The sequence below is a fragment of the Fringilla coelebs genome (assembly GCF_963513975.1).
Source record: "Fringilla coelebs genome assembly, chromosome: 12".
NCBI classification, from domain to species: Eukaryota; Metazoa; Chordata; class Aves; order Passeriformes; family Fringillidae; genus Fringilla; species Fringilla coelebs.
This window is the reverse complement of record NC_140038.1, coordinates 14,228,337-14,247,135: the sequence shown is the minus strand read 5'-3', so window position 1 is coordinate 14,247,135 and position 18,799 is coordinate 14,228,337. Positions and strand designations below refer to the sequence as shown.

At 42.0% G+C, this 18,799-nt stretch overlaps 1 protein-coding gene across 5 annotated transcripts in view; it reads left to right on the top strand.

The window, feature by feature from the left end:
• ZFAND6 (zinc finger AN1-type containing 6) overlaps positions 1 to 18,799 on the top strand; it is a 36,539-nt gene that overhangs the window by 3,106 nt on the left and 14,634 nt on the right. Inside the window, exon 1 of one of the 5 annotated variants that reach the window (XM_084213978.1) lies at positions 3,816 to 3,888. The exons of 3 other annotated variants lie outside the window; for them this stretch is intronic. Coding sequence is in view for 1 of the 2 variants with exons in the window: in XM_084213974.1 (XP_084070100.1) it covers positions 3,954 to 3,955 (2 nt within the window). In the remaining variant the exon portion in view is untranslated. Of the gene's footprint in view, positions 1 to 3,815; positions 3,956 to 18,799 lie in introns of those variants that run through there. One more of the 5 variants, XM_084213974.1, reaches the window with a different exon arrangement.

The window sequence follows — 18,799 nt, the reverse complement described above, 5'->3', positions numbered from 1 at the left end:
CTGTAGAAGATTGTTTTTGGTAGTGGTGTTTGAAGCAGGACAATGAACCCAAGCTCTGGGGACCTTCAGTCAACATACACTCTGAACTTGTTTTCATCTTGCTTATCCAGCTTGGAAATTCCAGGTACTTTTGTAGACTTTCAAAACTAAAGTCAGGCTGGAAAGGAGCTACTGCTAGCAGACTTTGCAGATGGATGTATTGAAGAATGCATAATATGAAAAGGAATGTTTATTTCTTCACATGGGGATTCCCCCCCCCACACCTTTATGTAGACCTGGCACTCATGAAATAATGGGGTTTTTTCGGTTTGATAAAAAATTTTATAATGTTGTCTCAAAAGTCATTTCTCAAATGCCAATGTTCTGGAATTCCTATGCTAATGTACTTTTAAAATGTATATATTTTCAGATGTACACAGCAAGTTTGGGAACTATTGTTTATAAATAGGGTTACAGCATCTGAGGGTGTGAAAGGGATGGGAAGTTAAATATTACTTTGAAAACTGTCTCTAGTAATAAGAAAAGCTAAAAGTCTGAACTATAATAATAAAGAATAAAAAATTCAGTATGCTGTTGTGCAGACACCACTGACAACCAGAGGATAAAGTCCTTTTGTCCAATGCCAGTTCAGTGTGTGTATGCAGCAGATCAGTTTCTTTGCTACTTATTAACATATACAGAATCCAGGAGGTGTAATGGATTCAGGACTGAAAACCAGGTGCAAAATAATGAAGAAAGCTCTTGTGGTTCACACTGGTCTGCTGGGACCTGGATTGAGTAACCGTCTCTTCATCTAATCCCTGAACAGCCATCACATGTGGCTTTTGATCACTACTATTCTTGGCTCTGTTTGAACTGGTGACTTACAGATGGAGGGCTCTGTTCCTGATCTCTTGAGCTGTCAAGTGTCCCAAACTTGCTGTCTTCTCTGTGTGTTAAGATTACAGAACAAATGGCCTTTTAGCTGTTGTCTGATTACCATAGTCAAATGAGAGTCAGGTGCTCTCTTACTGTCCAAGTGCAAAGTTGGGTGGCGGCAAACTGATTTTTTTTTTTTTAACACTTCTGTGAAAGCTTCCCTGCTTAGTGTCTTGCAGCTGCTATCTGCTGTTTTCCTTTTTTCTGCATTGCTGCAGATATTGCAAAGATATTAGCAAAGGCTTGAGCCTGAACCTTAAAATGTGCTTGTGCCATTTTTCCAGAATGTATGTGTGTTTAGAGGGAAAATAGATGGCTTCTTGCAGAAACTGAGGCTGAATATTAGGCTTTTTTATCCAGTTTCACTACATTTCCTTCAGCATGAGGTAATGACTTGAATAGCAGTTTTTTAATGCATGGATTCCCAACGTTTAAATACAAATATGTTTACCTGTGAATTCTAGTCCAGTGACCAGAGGGTCAACCATGAATCTAGTTTGGATACTCCACAGATGATGTGGAGATCTTCACTTTTATGAGGATAGAAAATAACTCTTGGGACTTTATTATTAGGACAGTTGTGGTGTGGGTGTGTTTTGGTTTTAAATGAGATGAGGTAAGAAAATCTGGGAGGCCAGTGCTGAGTTGCATGGCCATCCCCCTTCTGCTCTGGGTAAGCCGTACTCTTGCTCATCAGAGGCGGGCCAAACTTCTGCCAGCTCAGAGACTCCAGGCAGGTGGAAGGGGCTGATTAGCACCAGAGCTGGTTTCAGGAATTGGCCAGACTGCAGGGCTTGTGGGGGGAAGAGGTGGGGAGGAAAAGGGATGGAACATCTCCACTGTAGTGATAAGAACTGCTAGTTGCCTGTGTGACAGAAGCATGAGCTGAAGTGTGGGGTGTTTGATGATAAAAATTATTTTTCATTGCCATTACGAGGTGGTGAGACTGCTGTGGTAGCAAATAGAGCTGGAGACTTTTGGAGTAGTATATTTGGTTTGGGTTTTTTTCCCCTCTTCTTTTTAAAGTACCCCAACAACAATGTTGACTATAGGGCTGTCACATCTTCTAGCACTTGGCAGTTTGGTTGATGTCATTTGTGACTTGTGCTGCTGTTTCTGTGGGCCTAAAGTTAATGTGCTCTGAATTGAAGCTTTCCAAGATTGGTTCCTGAGATACTTGAGGGACACTTTATTGGTCTGTTTTGTTTGTGCGAACTGTGTTCTTGGTTTTGATTGCATAGATAAAGGTTTGTCAAAAAAAGTGTCATGCAAGTATGAGTTATGCTCGGGGGACTCCAGCTGCCAGCGGTGCTGGCTCTCATAGGGCCCTGAATTCATATGCAAGGATTAAGGTCTGGTTCTTTCAGTTTATATTTTAGGTGTTGTGGGGGAAGTTATGTGAATATTGTTAATTCTGCTCTTGTAGTGTTTCATACATATCAACTTACAGCCAATTGCTGCTTTTCACTTGTACTTGGTTTTGTGGCATGATAGGTTGCTTTAAAATAGGTAAAACAAAATGTGCAATTTCATTGTTTTTGCAGAAGTAAATGTCCCTTGTGAAGGTGTTTTTTATGCTCTCTTTGGTGCATCACAGCTCAAGGGAGCACTTAGCTGTACATATTTTCCTGATGCTGTGTAATATTTGCTGTAAAGCAGTGTGCTGGACTGCCTTGGACTTCATTAATCTGTGTTAGGGAAGTTAAAACTTCCCTGTTTTGTGGTAATGGTAGTGGGTGAAGTAAGGGAAGGCAGGCTGTTCCAGCACTGGGAAAGGTGACAAGAACCAGAAACAAGTTCTTCCTCTCTGCCTTCGCGCAGGACAAAAACAACCCCAATGTGCTTGTGCTGACAAGTGCTTTATCTTCCTCTAGCTTGGTATTTTTAGATATTTTACACTAAACACGTGAAAATACTTTATGTAAGGCAGCCTTGCTACCCAGATAAGTCTTGTGTAACTATGATGATACTTGTGGGTGCAGGAGGGAACACTGACTGTGATCTGGCTCTTCCCTGTGTTGCTTGTTAGGATGGGGCAAGGTTCATCTTGGAACAGGTGTCCTATCTGCACTTGTGAAATATTTGTTAAGCCTTGTTTTGCTTTTACGCATCTTTTCACCGGATAGTTCTGTTTGCACAAAGGAAAAAGAACCACTTTTAATCTAGAAGACAGGTTTTTGTGTAGTGCTGGGAGGAAGCTGTGCCGTGAGAAACGCTGCTGTCATAACGTGACCAGGATCTTGCAAATTTGTTCAGTCAAGTGAAGCCTGAATAAGCACAAAAAGTTTCTGGCAGAAGCCGTGGTACCTTGTGGGATGGAGACAGTCACTTCCTGCGGAGCTCCTGCTGACTCATGCTTTAAATGGGTGGAAGTCTTTGGAACCGGCGACCCGATGTATTTTTAGCCGGGGTTACTAATTTATATAGTGTGCTCGGCCTCCCAGGGTAACTCCAGTCACCCTTAAAGCGCGGATGGGCTCCAAACCCACAGCTAATTTTATCCCATAAGTGGAGCAAGCGGCAGTTGTGTAATTGCCGCGGGAGAAGCGTTCCCAGCCCGCTCGGTGTTATCCTCTCTTCCACCCCTGACCCCCCGTCCTGTAGCGAGGTGCCGGGAGGGGTGGGCGCCCCGCGGGGCCGGGGTCCGTCCCGGCCATCAGTCGCGGGGTGCGCCCGCCCGCGGCTCGGGTTTGTCACGGCGGCAGCGGGGCACGGTCCCTTTAAGAGCGCGCGCCCGGGGAGCCCGAGCCCGCCCAGCCTAACCTGCTAGCAAGGAAAAGTTCTTTACGTGACGGACAGGCCGTTCCGCCAATCAGCGGGCGCGGCCCGGCCGGCGGGGCGGGCCTTCGCCGCCTCGGCCAATAGGAGCGGGAGGGCGGGCCCCGTGCCCACGGTAGGTTGCGCCGAAGTGCAGCTCCAAGTGAAGTTAATCTGGGGTGAAGCGAACAGAAAATTGTGGAGATCGTGTTGGTAGGAATTTTGCCGTTCTAATCGCGTCGTGTGGCGTCGTTCCGCCCTCCGGGGCAGTGGAGTTCATGTGCGTGGGGCTTTCCTTCGTCGTTCCGCTCTCTAATGATGGCAGGATATTAACATTTATGCAGGGAAGCAGAACAAAAGGGCTCTTTAGACAGGAAATAAGGTGCTGAGAGACTCAAACTTGACCGAGTTTCTTTTGTCATCTCTCGCCTTGCACCGGGTGTTCTGGCGTGGAAGAATCGAGAGGTTCCACATTATCTTATGGAGAAATGTTAATTCTAAAATAGCGAGGATAATGCTGCTGTTTTGGAGTTACACAATGTTACAGGAAGAGAGCTCGATTTTAACTCTAACTTCCCTGATTCTGATGAGATTGGAGGTAACTAATTATGACAGCTGCTGTGGGATTATTCAGTGATAGCATTTGCTCCAAGTCATTTGTCTTAAATTGTCCTTTGTTGTATCACTGAAGGCTGCTGTGCTGTTGTCTGTGTGTTTGTTCTTGATGAGAAGAATGTCTCTCAGGTCTTTAGCATTCAGAACAAAGATATGTAAAAACTATGTAAAACATCACAATTCTTTCCTCAATTTTAATCAGTTTTCTAGGGTGTCTGGGTCTGTAAGAGCTCTGATTACAAACACAGGCAGGAAAAATGAAGTGTTACTGCTCTGTGGTGCAGCTATTACCCTTCCAGCTAAGGGGAAAAAAAAAAGGGGGGGAGGATTTTTTTTCCTTTGGAATTGGTCTGAATCTCTTTGGAAACCTGTATTGCCTAATGGTAGCAGGTGTTTTATTTGAGGGAAGACTGTTTTCAGTTTCTGCACCAGTTGTATCATATATGGTATTTTTAGTGATACTTTGTGAATCTGAAAGGGCTTCAGGAACAGGAAAAGTATGAATTGTCATGGGATAGGGTGAGAGGGAGGAGAGCAGGAAGTGGCGAGGCAGGAAACAGGGGGGTTCTAATGAGAATGAAGACTTTCTTTTAATTGTCACCCTTTCTGTATTAGATGAGGCCACATACAGAATAAAGCTTTCAGTTTGGGAAATCTATTTTCTTACTTCCCTGAATATGTCCTGTTTTTATAAAATCTCTTGGGTTGATACACAGCTGCTTCTGGGAATTGGAAAGAAATACTCATGTCCCCAGTACTTGTTGAGTCTAAGAAGTTTGATGGGCCTTGTATGATTAGTCATGGTGATAGAAGAATGGATGTGAAAAATTGAGCAACAGTCTTTCAAATGACCGTGGAAAGCAATTGCTTAGACCTTTACTGAATGTAAACAAGTGTTATTTTCAAAGTATTCCTCGTTCTTTCAGTTTTACGTTGAGCCCTTCTGTTTTCTCCCAAAACGCTGGTTATAGATTGCTTTTTTGTATGTGTGTGTGTGTGTATATATATATATATATATATATATATATATATATATATATATCTATCACACACTGGTGTCTTGCCATGGGCCAGTGGCTTATAGGTCTGAATTATTAATTTGCTCTTGCTGTCTTTATCTGTTTATGCCATTTTTAAATGCCCTGCATTGTATTTAAACCCTGAAAATACTATTTTAGAATGAGCACTGACTATATATGGTCTTTTAGCAGACAGGTGGGGTAGGTTTCTTGTACTGGGTTTAATACCTGGATATTTATTTCTTAACTTCCATGTGATGCTAGGCCTAAGACTAAGTGCCTGGATCAGGTGTATGAGCTGAGGGCAAGAAGAATACTAGTGTTAGCTGGAATTTGTCTAAACTGATGAGTATGTGTATTAGAATTGCTAAAACTAAAGCAAGCCAACTAAAGTATTTTTGTGCTATTAAATATCACATTTAGCCAAAACCTAGTTTCATTTAGAACCAGATAAAAGCTGAATACATGAGGCAACTTGTTTCCTGTTGCTTGATCACTGAGCAGCCATGTTTCTGAGTCCCCTCTGGCCCCCAACTTAGGGAAGATGTATTATTTGGGACCAGTTTTGCTGATTTATTCAACACAGGAGTGAAATGCTCAACTCTCTTGCCACATGTATACAGTTCTAATGCAGGCTGTTTGTAGAAAGCAAATCTGCCCTAAAGGATAAACATAGCACTTTGCTGGCACAGCTGTACAACTTCTGTATTCAGGCTACAGCAAATGTTTCTTGCCTGCATTCAAAGCCGTTGCTGGCAGGACCCGTGTTGTCCCTGCACGATGATTGGTTGTTCCAGCATTTCTTGTTCATAAAACCTTCTCCTGCACATGCTCCATCTGCAGATCTTAAACACTGTGAATGTGTTGTGTGCTGTGGGATTTATGTGTCTGCTTCTGCTGCCAGGATGGAATATACATCTCTGATGTGAATAAGAGATTCTCAAAATCTGCTGTAACCCTGTGTACAAAATGCAGGATGAAATTTTATCTCCCCTCCCCAGACAAAGGGCACCTGTGCCCTACAGTTCACTGGCTGCTGGTGGCACTGCCCAGTGTGAGGTGGGTGGCACAGCATGAACAGAGAACCCTGCACTCTGGTTCTGTTCAGTGCTACTTGTGCAGGTTGTGTGCCTGCCGTGGGCGGATCTCTGTGGATCTCTGTAAAATATCCCCAAGCCTTATGGAGGGCTGCTGTCCACCCTGAAACCAGGAATGTGGGCTTTGGATCCCCCTGCCTGTTGGGCCCTCTCTGCCACACGTGTGGCCTCCTGCACGCTCCCAGCAGAGTAGCTTCTGTGAGCACTGCAGGCACAGTCAGCTAGGCTGGCTCAAATTGTTCTGAACTAGTGGCTGGAGCCAGCCCAACTGGCTCTTTTCCTCTCCTCTTCCTCCCCCTGTTTCCCAAGTGGTTTAGGGATCATTTCTGCTAATTGCCCTGGGCCCAAGGCAGAAGGGAGGTGGGAGAAGAATAATGTCATCCTAGAGCGTGTCAGTCATGCCCAAACAGGGACACCTGCCCTTGCTTTTAGCTGGGAGGTTTGGCCTCTAACAGGTTTTCTTGCAGTTTCTAGGAAAGGGGTGAGCTGAGGAGGTGTGATCAGCACAGGGCTGCTGTTGCAGGGCAGATTGGTGCCCAGGACCAGCCCTATCCTGCAGATACAAGGGCTCCTCAGGAGATAGTTGTGTGTCCTCCTGTGGTGCAGAGCTCGCTCTGGGTGGGGCAGATCATCTGCCCAGTGATGTTTACACTGTAATAAGGTTTTGTGAAAATAAGCATTTAATTGCACATGACCTACAAAGGAATAAAAATAGTTGGGATCTGTTCTTGGTTTAAACTCCATTTAAAAGATGCATGAAACATGTTTGGGATTTTTAAACCTGCTTTGGTTTTTGTTGTTTTTGTTTTTTTTTTTACCTTTAGAAGTATCAGGAACATAAAGTCTTTCTTCCCTGTTCTTGTTGGATCTCTCAGATGTGTCATAAGCTACTCAGCCCTTAATTGAAGGGGTGGGGTGATATATTTTTAACAGATCCCTTCTTCCAAGTGTGTTTATAGGGCTTTTGAGCTAAACAGAGATTAGCTAAAACAAAGCTTTGACAGTGCAAAAACTGTTTCTCCTCAATCATGTTGGGGCTTTTTGCTCATTCTCCAATTGTTGAAAGAAACTGAGGGTTTTTTCAATTTGAGAAGTAACTTTTTTGGCTATTAAATTATGCATTAAGAGATAAGTTGATCTAAATGGAGCAGAAGATGGATCAGGTTAGGATTTAACTCAGTTTAAGACAGTATTTTGAGTATTACTTAAACAAATGAACACACTGGTTTGAGTATTTGCTAAAAATAGCTCCTTTCTAAGCAGCAGTTTTATTAAACCCACAGTTCTTCCTTTAACTTAATGCCTCAGCAGTCTTGCAGGAGCTCAAACTGTCTCTGTGCTGAAGACCACCCCTGCTCAGCTGTTCTGCCCTGCCAGGATGTATTTGTGTCACAGGACTCTAACCTTCAGGATATGGTATTTGTCAGTCTGAAACGTAATAATCCTGTATCTGGAGAACTAAACTATAAACAGTGTGGCTGGCTTGGCAGGCCCTGGCAGCCACCCCAGCAATTTAGCTAGCCCAGGGTTTAAGACAGCACTGCACGAGTGTGTGTCCTGTAATTCATAATGATAATGCATCTTTATCTATGTGAAGAATTCAGGAGACAAATATAAACTCAATAGTCAAATTGGAATGGGAACTTAAGAGAGGTATTTCTGAGATGGAGGTGAGGTGTTTTGGGCTCATTGAAACATTTTGCATAGCATGGTTTTTTTAAGCAAGGCTGAAGTTTTCACCATTGGTTTGAACAATGCAAGAGTCTGGATGATTTTCATGTGTGTGCTGTGGAATATAATTGTGCTGGTGAAAACAAACTATTGCATGAGAAAGGCAGGTATTTTCCACTTAAGTTTTAAAAGAATGTTTGCAGCAAGAGAACCACTGATTCTTCAGGCAAAAATGTGCCATTCTGTACTTAAATTGGACATATTAATGCATTTTATGCAGAATGCTATCTCTAATTTAGATTGCCAGAAGAAAACATTCAGTGAGTTGTTGATCATGCTGGTTTCAAGGATGGGGTGGCAGGAAAGATACAAGACTGCAAAGAAGGATAAAATTGTTTCTCTACTACCCCGTGCATGAATTTTGTATGAATTCAACATGTTTTTCTAAAATCAGATACAATCAGATACAATCACATCCTGCAATGCAATGTTGTCATGAACCAGAATGTTTTCTGTGCAACAGGATGACCTTGCATTGGAATCTGCATCATTATCAAGGTAGGGGCAAAAGAAGTGGTTGTGAGTGTTTAACTGAAAGGTTCAGAGATTGCTCTCTTTGCCCAGCTCCTTCAGAATCAGGTAAGATGCTTATCAGGTAGCTTTAGTTTCTGATACCAGAGGGTTTTCTGAGTGAATTTCACCAGACTTCTCATGTTGGGATTATGCTATCCAAATACCATGCTAGTATGACATGCTGTTGGATATTGGTGTCAAGTCCTTAAGTGATTTTGTAGGTATTAATTAGAATCAGTTATCAAACAAATGTTGTCCTTCAGGTGAAAGGTGACAAGAAAAGTATTTATGATACCAAAATATTTGATTACTAACGTGCAAAGAAAGAGAAGAGAATTGTGGCAACATGGAAAGACTTTGCTGAAATGCTTTTTAGGGAAAAGACTTCAGAATGGCTCAGAATTGTTTTGAGTATCAACATGTTTTCATGGGGTTTGTTTAAAGTATCCTTGGAGAGGAGGAAGGCAGCATGCGTAACAATAGGTTAAGGTAAGTGTATTACTATTAGTTACATAACAAACAAATTATCAGTTGTGTATGACAAACCATGCAGGGGCTAATAGTGCCGAGATAAAGGAGTGTTTGATTTGTAGAATGGTCTGGCAGCTGGGCATGTCTTTATGGCCTTCTTAATGAGTCCGGTCAAACTTGGTGCTTGGGGTGCATTTAAAAGTGATTTTAAACTTCTGTGCGTAGCAGTGGAGTAATTGCTTTAATTTTTTTCTTCCAGTATAACAACAAAAAAATTTCATTTCATACTCTGATCACTTGGTTGATTTTTCTTGCCTTCCTGCATTTGCTTTTCTCTTACTTGGTGTCTGTGAAACCTTTGGCTCTTGCCTCTGGTCTCTTTCTGCAGGAATTAGCTTGTAATTCTGCGAAGTCATAATGTGACTGTGACCCATGGTCTTAAGTTTATACCTAGTCATTCTGTATATAAATAAATCCCTGATTAGTTGCTACCTACTTATCCTTCTGTCTTCAACCTCAGATCCCACACTACACAATCAGAACGCTTGGAACATTAGTCTTCTCTGGTAATACCTCTGTCCTTGCTGCAGCTCTGACACCTCAATTTCTCAGACTGTCAAGGCCTGAAATGGAGAATTTTTTCAAACTTTTTTCTATGGCATGAAAGCTCTACCTGGTGAACTTAAACAGGTTGGCAAATGCAGTGTAAAATGTGCAGTGCAGTGTTGCTGGGTTTCCTTGAGCACCATCAAGTTTTACACTGGGAAAGCTGGTTTTTGAAATGCAAGTTTATGGGTTAAAATTAATGGTTTTTTGAATGTAAGGAATGCAAATACTCTTCAACAGTTGTGTGGGGATTTTTGCCCTCACAAAAGGGGTGTGAGACAGAAGGGATTTCTGGGAGGCAGTGTAAGGGCACTGGGCCTTTCTCCAAGCCGTAGCGAGGGTGCTGTTCTTGTGGAACTGGCCTAGCTGAAGCTGCTGTGCCTGTGACTGCATCCTTAGGCCAAGCTAAGGGGCCTTGTTCTTGTTTATAACCCTCCTGTTTCTGACCCAGTACCATAATAAAAAGGAAAATACTTTGTTCTTTTTTCCATTGTTTCCTGATAATAGCCCTGTTGGCCATAGTTTGTGAATGGAAGGGGATGAGCATCGTGATAGAAAGCCGCACGTTGCGGACAGTTGAAGCTCAATATCCTGTGAGCAGATTTTTTTCTCTCCACGTTTTTATCCATTCTGAAGTGTGACTCTGGCTTTAATATGCCAAGCAAAATAGCTGGTGATCTGGCCTGCATTTTTCTATGTTTGTGTACTTTTCCTTTATATTGTGAACTTTTCTTCCTCTAGAAAGTGCTGTTACTTTGCCATGTGTCAGTCTGTTCTCTGGCAGAATACATCACATGGCAAGAGGATAAAAAGAGAAATAGGATCTACTTAAGGAGTTATTGTTCAAAATGCTTCTAAAAATGTAAATTTCTGTTTATGTGGCTTGAGGAAATAGGGGAAATCCCAGGCCACTGCTTAACAGCTTGGCCTTTTTGATTACAAGTCCCTCCTGTAAACCATTTATTTTTCCATGTAGAATTGCAGAAAAAAACTCTGTACAAAGGTAGCACAGTAATAAGTGGGGAGACAGTGGCACCCAGCCATGCTATTTTTAGGTGATTGTGTTCTTAACTTGCTGATCTAAGTGTTCTGGACAGTGAGTGGGGGAGACATTGTACTAGAAATGTGTGCTCACATAGTGGAATCTTGTCTGGAAACAGAATGAATAGCAGACTTGGTTATCAGGAGGGCAGTTCAGAGTTGTAACTGGAGTATTTTGTAGGTAAAAAGGATGCCCTAGTGATTAAAGCACAGTGTTTGCAATGCAGACTCTTACTCGAGAGCTGTCAGCTCTGGCTTTCTCCTCAGTTGAGAAACTGAAATATGTGCAGTCTGTTCTGTATGGGCTTAGGGAAGAAGTGTAAAAAACTATTTTCTGTTCTATGATGGCAGTGGGGGAAGAAATGCCAGTTGTCCTCAATCAAGTTGCTTCCAGTATTTTTTTAAGCTTTTCTTAAGCAGTGACCTCTCCATCTGAGCAAGTGGTATACTTCTGGAAACCTTCAGAAAGGAGAGTATCTCCTTGCAAATTTCTGATAATTCCCTAGCCCCTTATCTGTTAACTTGACACTTAGGTAGTTAAAGCTGACACAAGACAACTCTCACTAATTCATGCTCTGAGCTCCTGGTGTTGTGTTGTTTTTCCTAGGCTTAAGCTGTAAGTGAGGCTGTGTGTTAAATTTTAGGTAGGTTCACCTTGCTCCTGCAGTGCACTGTTAACTTTGACTCCTCTGGCAGAGAGCTGCACCACAAACCAGATCCAAGAGCCAATCCAAGCTTTTGAAAAATGAAGTCTTCAGGGTAGATCAGTTCCTGTCCCAGCAATATTGTTACAGAGGTATCTAAAGCCCCAAATTACCTTTTTCATGAAACCATTGCATTAGTTGAATGTGAATAGACATTGAATGCACGTTTATAGGTTGCAGTTGGGTGTTTACATGTTCCATTGTTTCAGGGAGTGTAAAGTGACAGCTGAGAGGAAACTAAGGGAAGATGCAAAACTTCAGAGTGTGACCAGTTGGTCTATTCCTATCTTCAGTGAAACTTGACAGTGTATTAAAGTGATGGATAAATACCAGTTGTCCAACATGGCAGCTGCTGATCACCTGTGAAGTATTTTCCTATGCTTTGTGCAGGATGAGAAGTTTTAGTGTGTAGACATCTTTGTAGTACATGTAATTTGTTTGGGATCATGTAAGCTGGCTTCTCCAGTGATTAGAATAATAATTAAGGGATAAAAAAAAGCAGCACCCCCCCCCCAATAGCATTGAGGTTGAAACAAAGTAATACCTTTGAGTCCCTTGACTAAATTTAAGTGTATTGCAAGAGATGAGGAATGCAGCTTTGCCACAGGGAATGCTGTACTTATACCTCTTCTGCTGAAAACTTGTCCTTACATACCCTCTTTCTTTGGTCAGGCTTTAGCTTTAGGTTGAGTTCCCCATCAAACCACAGTAAGGGTATTGTATAATTTTACACACTTAAATTAGATATAGTGCATAATTCTAAATAGAACTACACATCATGTATGATAATTACAGTGTTCTTGGAAGTTAATCTGAATTCAAGATGCCCTAGCCAGAAATGATGACAGTTTTATTTATTAACGTATAGGAACCCCAATATTAGAGCAGGAGGTCCCTTAGCATTAGACCCACATAGAACTGTGGCATTATGAGCTAATTAAAATTCTACATAGTGCTGTTTATGAAAACAAATTATAATGTGTTTTGTGCAGTTCTCGGCAACAGGTGCTTTGTTAACAAGAAGCTGTCTATTTCGGGAACTCGTGTTAAAGCGGCTTTTATCTCTTCTGGGTTTGATATGCTTAAAATAAGTGAAACTTATGCTGTATTGAGAGAAGATTACTTATTCTCTGAAGCTCAAAAGAAGCGATTACTGAATCTATATCTATTCTTTCAGTAATTATGAGGGTAATCTTGTAAGTGATTGAATCCTTCTTACTGATTACTTCTCATCAGTGTGTTAAGTCAAACCTGTTTTAAAATACAGCACCAAAGATAGTTTATAGAGTTGCTCTCCTGCATCCCTGTTGGCCTGGTATTCTAAAGGAATTTAGAGAATTCTAGAATCTCCTGATTCTAATTCTATACAACCTCTGATTTCTGAAATGGCCAGCTTCAATATCTGATACCAGAGAAAGCAGAGTCCAACCCTGTCTGGTCTGTTTCAGAGCAGCTTTCTTATCTTTTGTAGAGCATTTTAAAAGAAGGCATTTCTGTTATCTGACAGACTTCAAATAAACCTTATTTATGGGACTGTGAAGGGCAACTCAAGTATTCCTGCAGCACCTGAATGCCAGAATACAGGTATGAGATGGCACAAACTCCAGAGGAAAGAAAAGGGCTCCTCAAGCAATGTCTGTGACTTGTACAGCTTGGCACCAGTTCAGCTGCACATGATGGAAACTGTATGAGCTGACGTAGCCAACTGCTGATGAGCAATTACTGACATGGTTTGGTTTTTCTAATGGGTGTAACTTCTGAGTTTTTTTTCCTCTTGAGCGGAGATGCCAGAGCAAGCACTCTAAAAGGGTGCTCTTTTAAAAGTAGCTGCACGTTCTGTCACAAGTGTAACTTCATGTAAGGTTTCTGCCTCAGTCTTGTCTCAGAGACAGCCATCCTCCAGTATTGGGCCTGCTCAGCCTGTCTGCCTTAGATCTTGGGTGAGCTGGGGAGGTTAAACTGGCTAAGTACAACTTCATATCTGGGGGGAAGCCACTCTTCTCTGGCTTGTGCATGGACGATGAGTGCTTTGGGTAGGACAGCATGACCAGATGGTTGGCCAGCGTCTTCTCTGTGTTCCTCAGATATGCCCCTTGAACTTCCTTCACCGTGCCTCCCCCAGGGATGCCAGATCAAAACCAACTTCCTGAAACACATTATATACTCTTTTCACTTTTCTTTGTAACTCACTTAGAAATTGTCTTTACTATGTACTGAGCAACTACAGTTACTGTGTTGCTCTCAGTGCTTTTAATGTTTAAGTAGTTATCTTTATTGAAGGTCCCTGTCATGGCTCTCTGTAAACAAGCGTGTCTAGCTCCAAGGGTTGTTTGCTGTTTTTTCTCTTGAACCCAAGAAATGAGTTTTGTTGTGTGTGTAGGTTTTGTTTTGTTGTTTTCACTTGCATTCAGGTTGACCTCTCCAAAAAGGCAGCTTTGTCAGCTTAGATTTTCTGATAGTCATCACTGGAGAGACAGAAACTTAGAACATGCTGGTGGTGCCTCTTTCTGAAAGCATGTCTGTGTTGCCCTGGACTGGAGTTTGCTGGATGAACTGGGGGTGGCCGACAAATGTGTCGTGCTAGTGGGGAATAAGAGGCTTTTAAATTTTCTAAGTCAGAGGAAAAAATGATGTTTCTTTGAATCTCAGGGATTTTGGATTATGTCATATGCAAGGGTCTAATTCTAGTGGTGCTGCAGTGTTAGCCCAGAACAGCTAGCAAGTCCCAGTGTACAGGCTGAAATGTACAAACAGTGATAATCCTTGGCATCCTGACTTGCATTTTGCTGCTTTTGACTCACATTTTCGAAATGCATGATAAACAGGAGTGTTGAAGGCTTTATACAGAGTGCTGCACTTAATTTTTAGGTGTCTTAGCAGTTAGCAGATGCTCCGTAAAGTAGTGGTCATTACTGCAGAAAACCTGGCATCACACCAGTAGCTCTGTATGGCAGCTTTCTGTAATTTCAATACAGATCCTTTTGTCTGTATTCTGCCTCTTTGAAATCCAAAGCAGATAAAATATGATTCTTCCTACTAGGTAATAAAATGTACCTCTTACATTGCTTGTTAATTATTGGGGTCGTTTTTTAAGAATTAATCTTCAGTAGACTAATGACGTTCATGGAATTGGCCCTTTATTTGGTGTGTGGACTATACTAGAAAGTTTGGAAATTAGGTATGAAAAATTTGCTTATACTTGTTTTTGTTTGTAGACTAAGTGGTTACTGCAAGCAATTGGATGCTTTTGCATGAGGTGAATGAGAGTCTGAGGTACCACTTTTACAGAAGTTAATCTTTGAGTCTGGTAATCCATGCTTTGCAAAGGTTAAGCATGGTCACAAGTAGTAATTACAGTTTCAAAGTAACATCTATTAATAGTGTATATAGACAAGCATGGAAAGCTGAGTCCTTATTATCAGTGATCTCCTTGATACCAGTATAGAATGTGTGCATCTTTGTTCTTGCTTAGCAAGAGTGGAGAGGTTGTAGTGAAATGTTCTCTTGTTCCTTGTGTAACCTTGAGTACAAGAGCAGTCAGCTGTACTTAGCAGCATACACGCTTTAATACTGGAGGCTTTGTCTGTACCAGGTGTTCCTGGGTTTATGATATTCTGGCTCAGAGTAGTTACAAAAGTTGCTAATGTTCTGTCCCTTCCTAAGACGTGAACTGTCTCTTTTCTGACCATCTGCCACTTTCTCTCATGAGTGTGTCTTTTTTCCAGTAGTGTGATTCTTCTACAGTCTTTCTGACATCTTAAATCTGAGATATCGCTTTCTTAAGAGTTCAAATTTTATTTATATTTTAGTTCTTGTATGGAAGGATTTAAGCTTGCTAACTAATAAAAATTGGAATTGAAGAAAAGACTTCTCTAACACTTTACACCTTTTTGTAAAGTTTCTGCTAGGAGTGTCTAGTTTAAGTACTTGATTGTAGCCTAAATTAAGTCTGTGCATGAAACAAAAATAAAAAGCTGTTCAACAGGAATAGACAGGAACATAGTAGATATTAAATGACTTGTCAAGTGAGTTAAAAGGACATCTTATGTAAGTCTTTGGTCACTAGCGTGAGTATTTTGTTTTTGTTATGAAGTCATATAAATTCTACTTCACATTGCAATTTAAAACTTCGTTTGAGCAGAAAGAAAACTGGAGGCTCAGTGGAATGAGTGGAAAGCTTTAAAATATATGGATTCTCTTGGTGCTGAGGAAGTTGGAACTCCTGTGTTTTGAAAAACGCAGCAGCTTTGTGTTCTGCTGCTACAGGAACAAAGAGGTTGCTGCCCTTACAGATCTGCTTGCATAGCTGGTCCTTAACCATATTCACTTTTTTTAACTCAAAGCATTCTGATGAAACTGGGTCAGAGTGTAACTACACATGTAGCTGTGCTGGCAAATGTGAACCAGCTGCAGTGCTTTAGCAAGGGTGAGCTGTAAGATGAAATGACATGTCTGACTGCAACCAGCAAGCTGGGCTGAGCTGTAATGACTGAGGCCCCTATTCAAATCTGCCAGTTCTTCTTGGCTCCATAGCAAGTTGCTGGGACATGATAATGCCTTAAAGCAGCTACAAATGACTGCTCAGTGAATGTAAATTGGAGCCTTTTGGGAGACAGCAGTGGAGTAAAAAAACCCAGGACTGTTCTGTAGCTTGGTATTAATTTGTGATTCTAGTGCTTTATGCCCTGAATAGTGTCCTGCTGGAAGCAGGACACCTCAGCAGCAAATTCCAATGTGAACTGGTATCCTCACTCACAGCCAGTGCTTTGGGAGCTTCTGCAGCAAGATTCAACGGAACTTTGTTCTTGGGCTTTTATTTGCCCTTTGCTTTGATAAGCCTGTAGAGAAATGCATTTCCTATTTATTGCCTTTTGTACCAGCCTGCCTTTTCATATGGTGGTACAGGTGGTATTGGGTATCTGTGCCAGTACATTCTACAAAGCGAAATGTATTTTTGTGTGCCCAACTTTGTGTTTTATTTGTGCTTGGAATGAAGCTTTGTATGTTTAAGCAGCACACATTACTACTTCTGCAGCTCTTTCTTTGCTTCATTAGCACAAAGAGAAAATGACCATTAATGTTGATGCTATTTCAGTCAGTGCTGAACTGCTTCATTATAAAGGTGATTATGACAGAGGAGGGAATATTTTAATCACTTGTTAAAATTGCATTTATCATTTGAGGTGAGTGTCAGGTAAAACTGTCAGTGTGCTGATTTTGACAGTGAAGAGTAGTTCACACTGTGTTCTGCTTTCTCTTTGAGAAGCAGTTTTGAAGCTGGCATCAGAATGGTTCAAACTGTGTCTGCTCTGCTGCTGAGGCACAATGCTGTTTGGGTGGTCTCAGCATTAGCTTTTGGGAGAGATCCTTCCCATACCAGTCACAGATTTTAGGAGTGTTTGCAGGACACAAGACTGTACTGCAGGATGTGAGGACCTGCTTATTTTCCTTACCAGAACTTGAAGTATGAGGGTAACAACTGGTACTCAAGAGACCTTTTTCTTTGGAGAAGACAGATGAAGAGAAGGCTGGCTTCTGTGCCAGATTTTTTTTTCTTGTCTAGAATTGGGGGGGGGGCAGTGAAAGAGATTATTCTTAAACCTTGTGTGTTTAATCCTGCTAAATGCTGCTCTCTCTGATCTTACTGATTAACATTTGAAGCCTATAAAGCTAGGGTATCAGTTGTTTGAAACTAGTGGCATATAAACATTTTAATTAAAAGGAAAAGAAGAAAGGGGGGTGGGGAGGGAGACCAGTATCACAGTGCCTGCTCTGTGGGGAAGAGATGTCCACAAGTATTTTTTTGCTTGCTTTATTTTGGAAGATGTCTATTTCTCCAGAGAACTTGATGTCCAGAAGATTGGCTCTGCTTTAATGTTTCTACAGCTTCAATTCTGTACATTTTATAGGCATGTCCTTTGCATATTTTTTGCTTGGTACAGAGAGGAATTTACTCTGAGGATGTGATGGTGAGGGAGGAAAGACAGAAGCTGTAGCAGCAGTAGTAGTAAAGAGGGCATTATTAAATGAATGAAGTTGTGTATTGCAGGAGTAACAGGAACAGGTATACTGTAAGCACCTGAAGGAAAAGGAGGCCTTAGCCTGCAGAGGTGTGTGCTGCTATGCTTCTAGTGGCAATAAATATCTTTAAGAAAACGGTGGTAATTTCAGCTCAAGTTTGGCAATTTTTACCTAATACAGAAAGAGGGTGTTTATTCCATAATCTTCAATAAAGTAGATGTTCTGGGGTTGCACTGAGAGGAGTTGTTTAAGGCTCTTGCACTTCCCTCTAGTCTGTTCCTTCTCATTAGGGCTTGTTCAACTGGTTATACAACTATATTGTAAAGCAAAGCAGGGAATGTGCTTAAAATATTGTAAAGAACTCTGTTGTTTTGAGTATTTTTCTTTAAGATAAATCAATTCTGCACTCAGAATAACCTTCAGAATTCATAGCATTACTCTATGAATGCTATGCAGGCACAGCTCTGGGGGAACAGTCAGAGCCCAGAGGCATTTCCAGGAGCTTGACAAGCTCCACGTTTGTTTTGTGACACCTCAAACCGAGAGGGATGTACATGTTGATCCCAAGACCTTGTTGTCATTTCAGCTATGAAGCTGCTTCAAGTGTCATGCTGAAGCCAAGCTAGGGGAGGCCATTTTTGAAATTATGGATAGTGTATGCACTTGGGATTTATTTTACAGTCGGCTTGATGCTCAGCAAGGGCTTGCTGCCCCTAAAAAGGGTTGTCCTATTTTTAGCCATGTCACTTCCTGTGCAGTGTATGTCATTTCTCTGGAGTTGATCTTCTATCAGATGAGCAAGCTCTCCAGTGCACCAGAACAAATATTTGTGTTGTTTGCATGAGATGGCTGAGCTGATGTGGCTGCAGGCAGGGACGGGGGGCAGCAGTGGCCAGAGCTGTGGGAACATGCCTGCCCCTCTGAGAGTGGTTTCAGCAGTGACTGCCCACCTCCACTGCTTCATGGGATGTTTGGGCTCGGTGATTCTGTGGATCTTCCTGCGTGAGGCATTACGGTTTTGAAACAAAAATCATCTGAAGCTGAGCCAAGAACTGGGCTGGTGGGAGGTCCTTCCCTCCCCCAAAAACATCTGCTTTGTGATCTCTCGCTGCCCGTGTTTGCTGCGGCAGGGCCAGAGTCCGGCTGCTCTGCTGGTGGCAGTTTGCCTGGGGCCCGGAGTCCCCGCGCAGCAGCGCTCCGTCAGCCGTGCGCACAGGAGAGGCATGGCTGGGGTGCAGTGGCAGGAACTGCCAGTACTTGGGTCTCTTTCCTTCTCTTTTCAATGCCTGGTTTTGGTTAGTGGTTC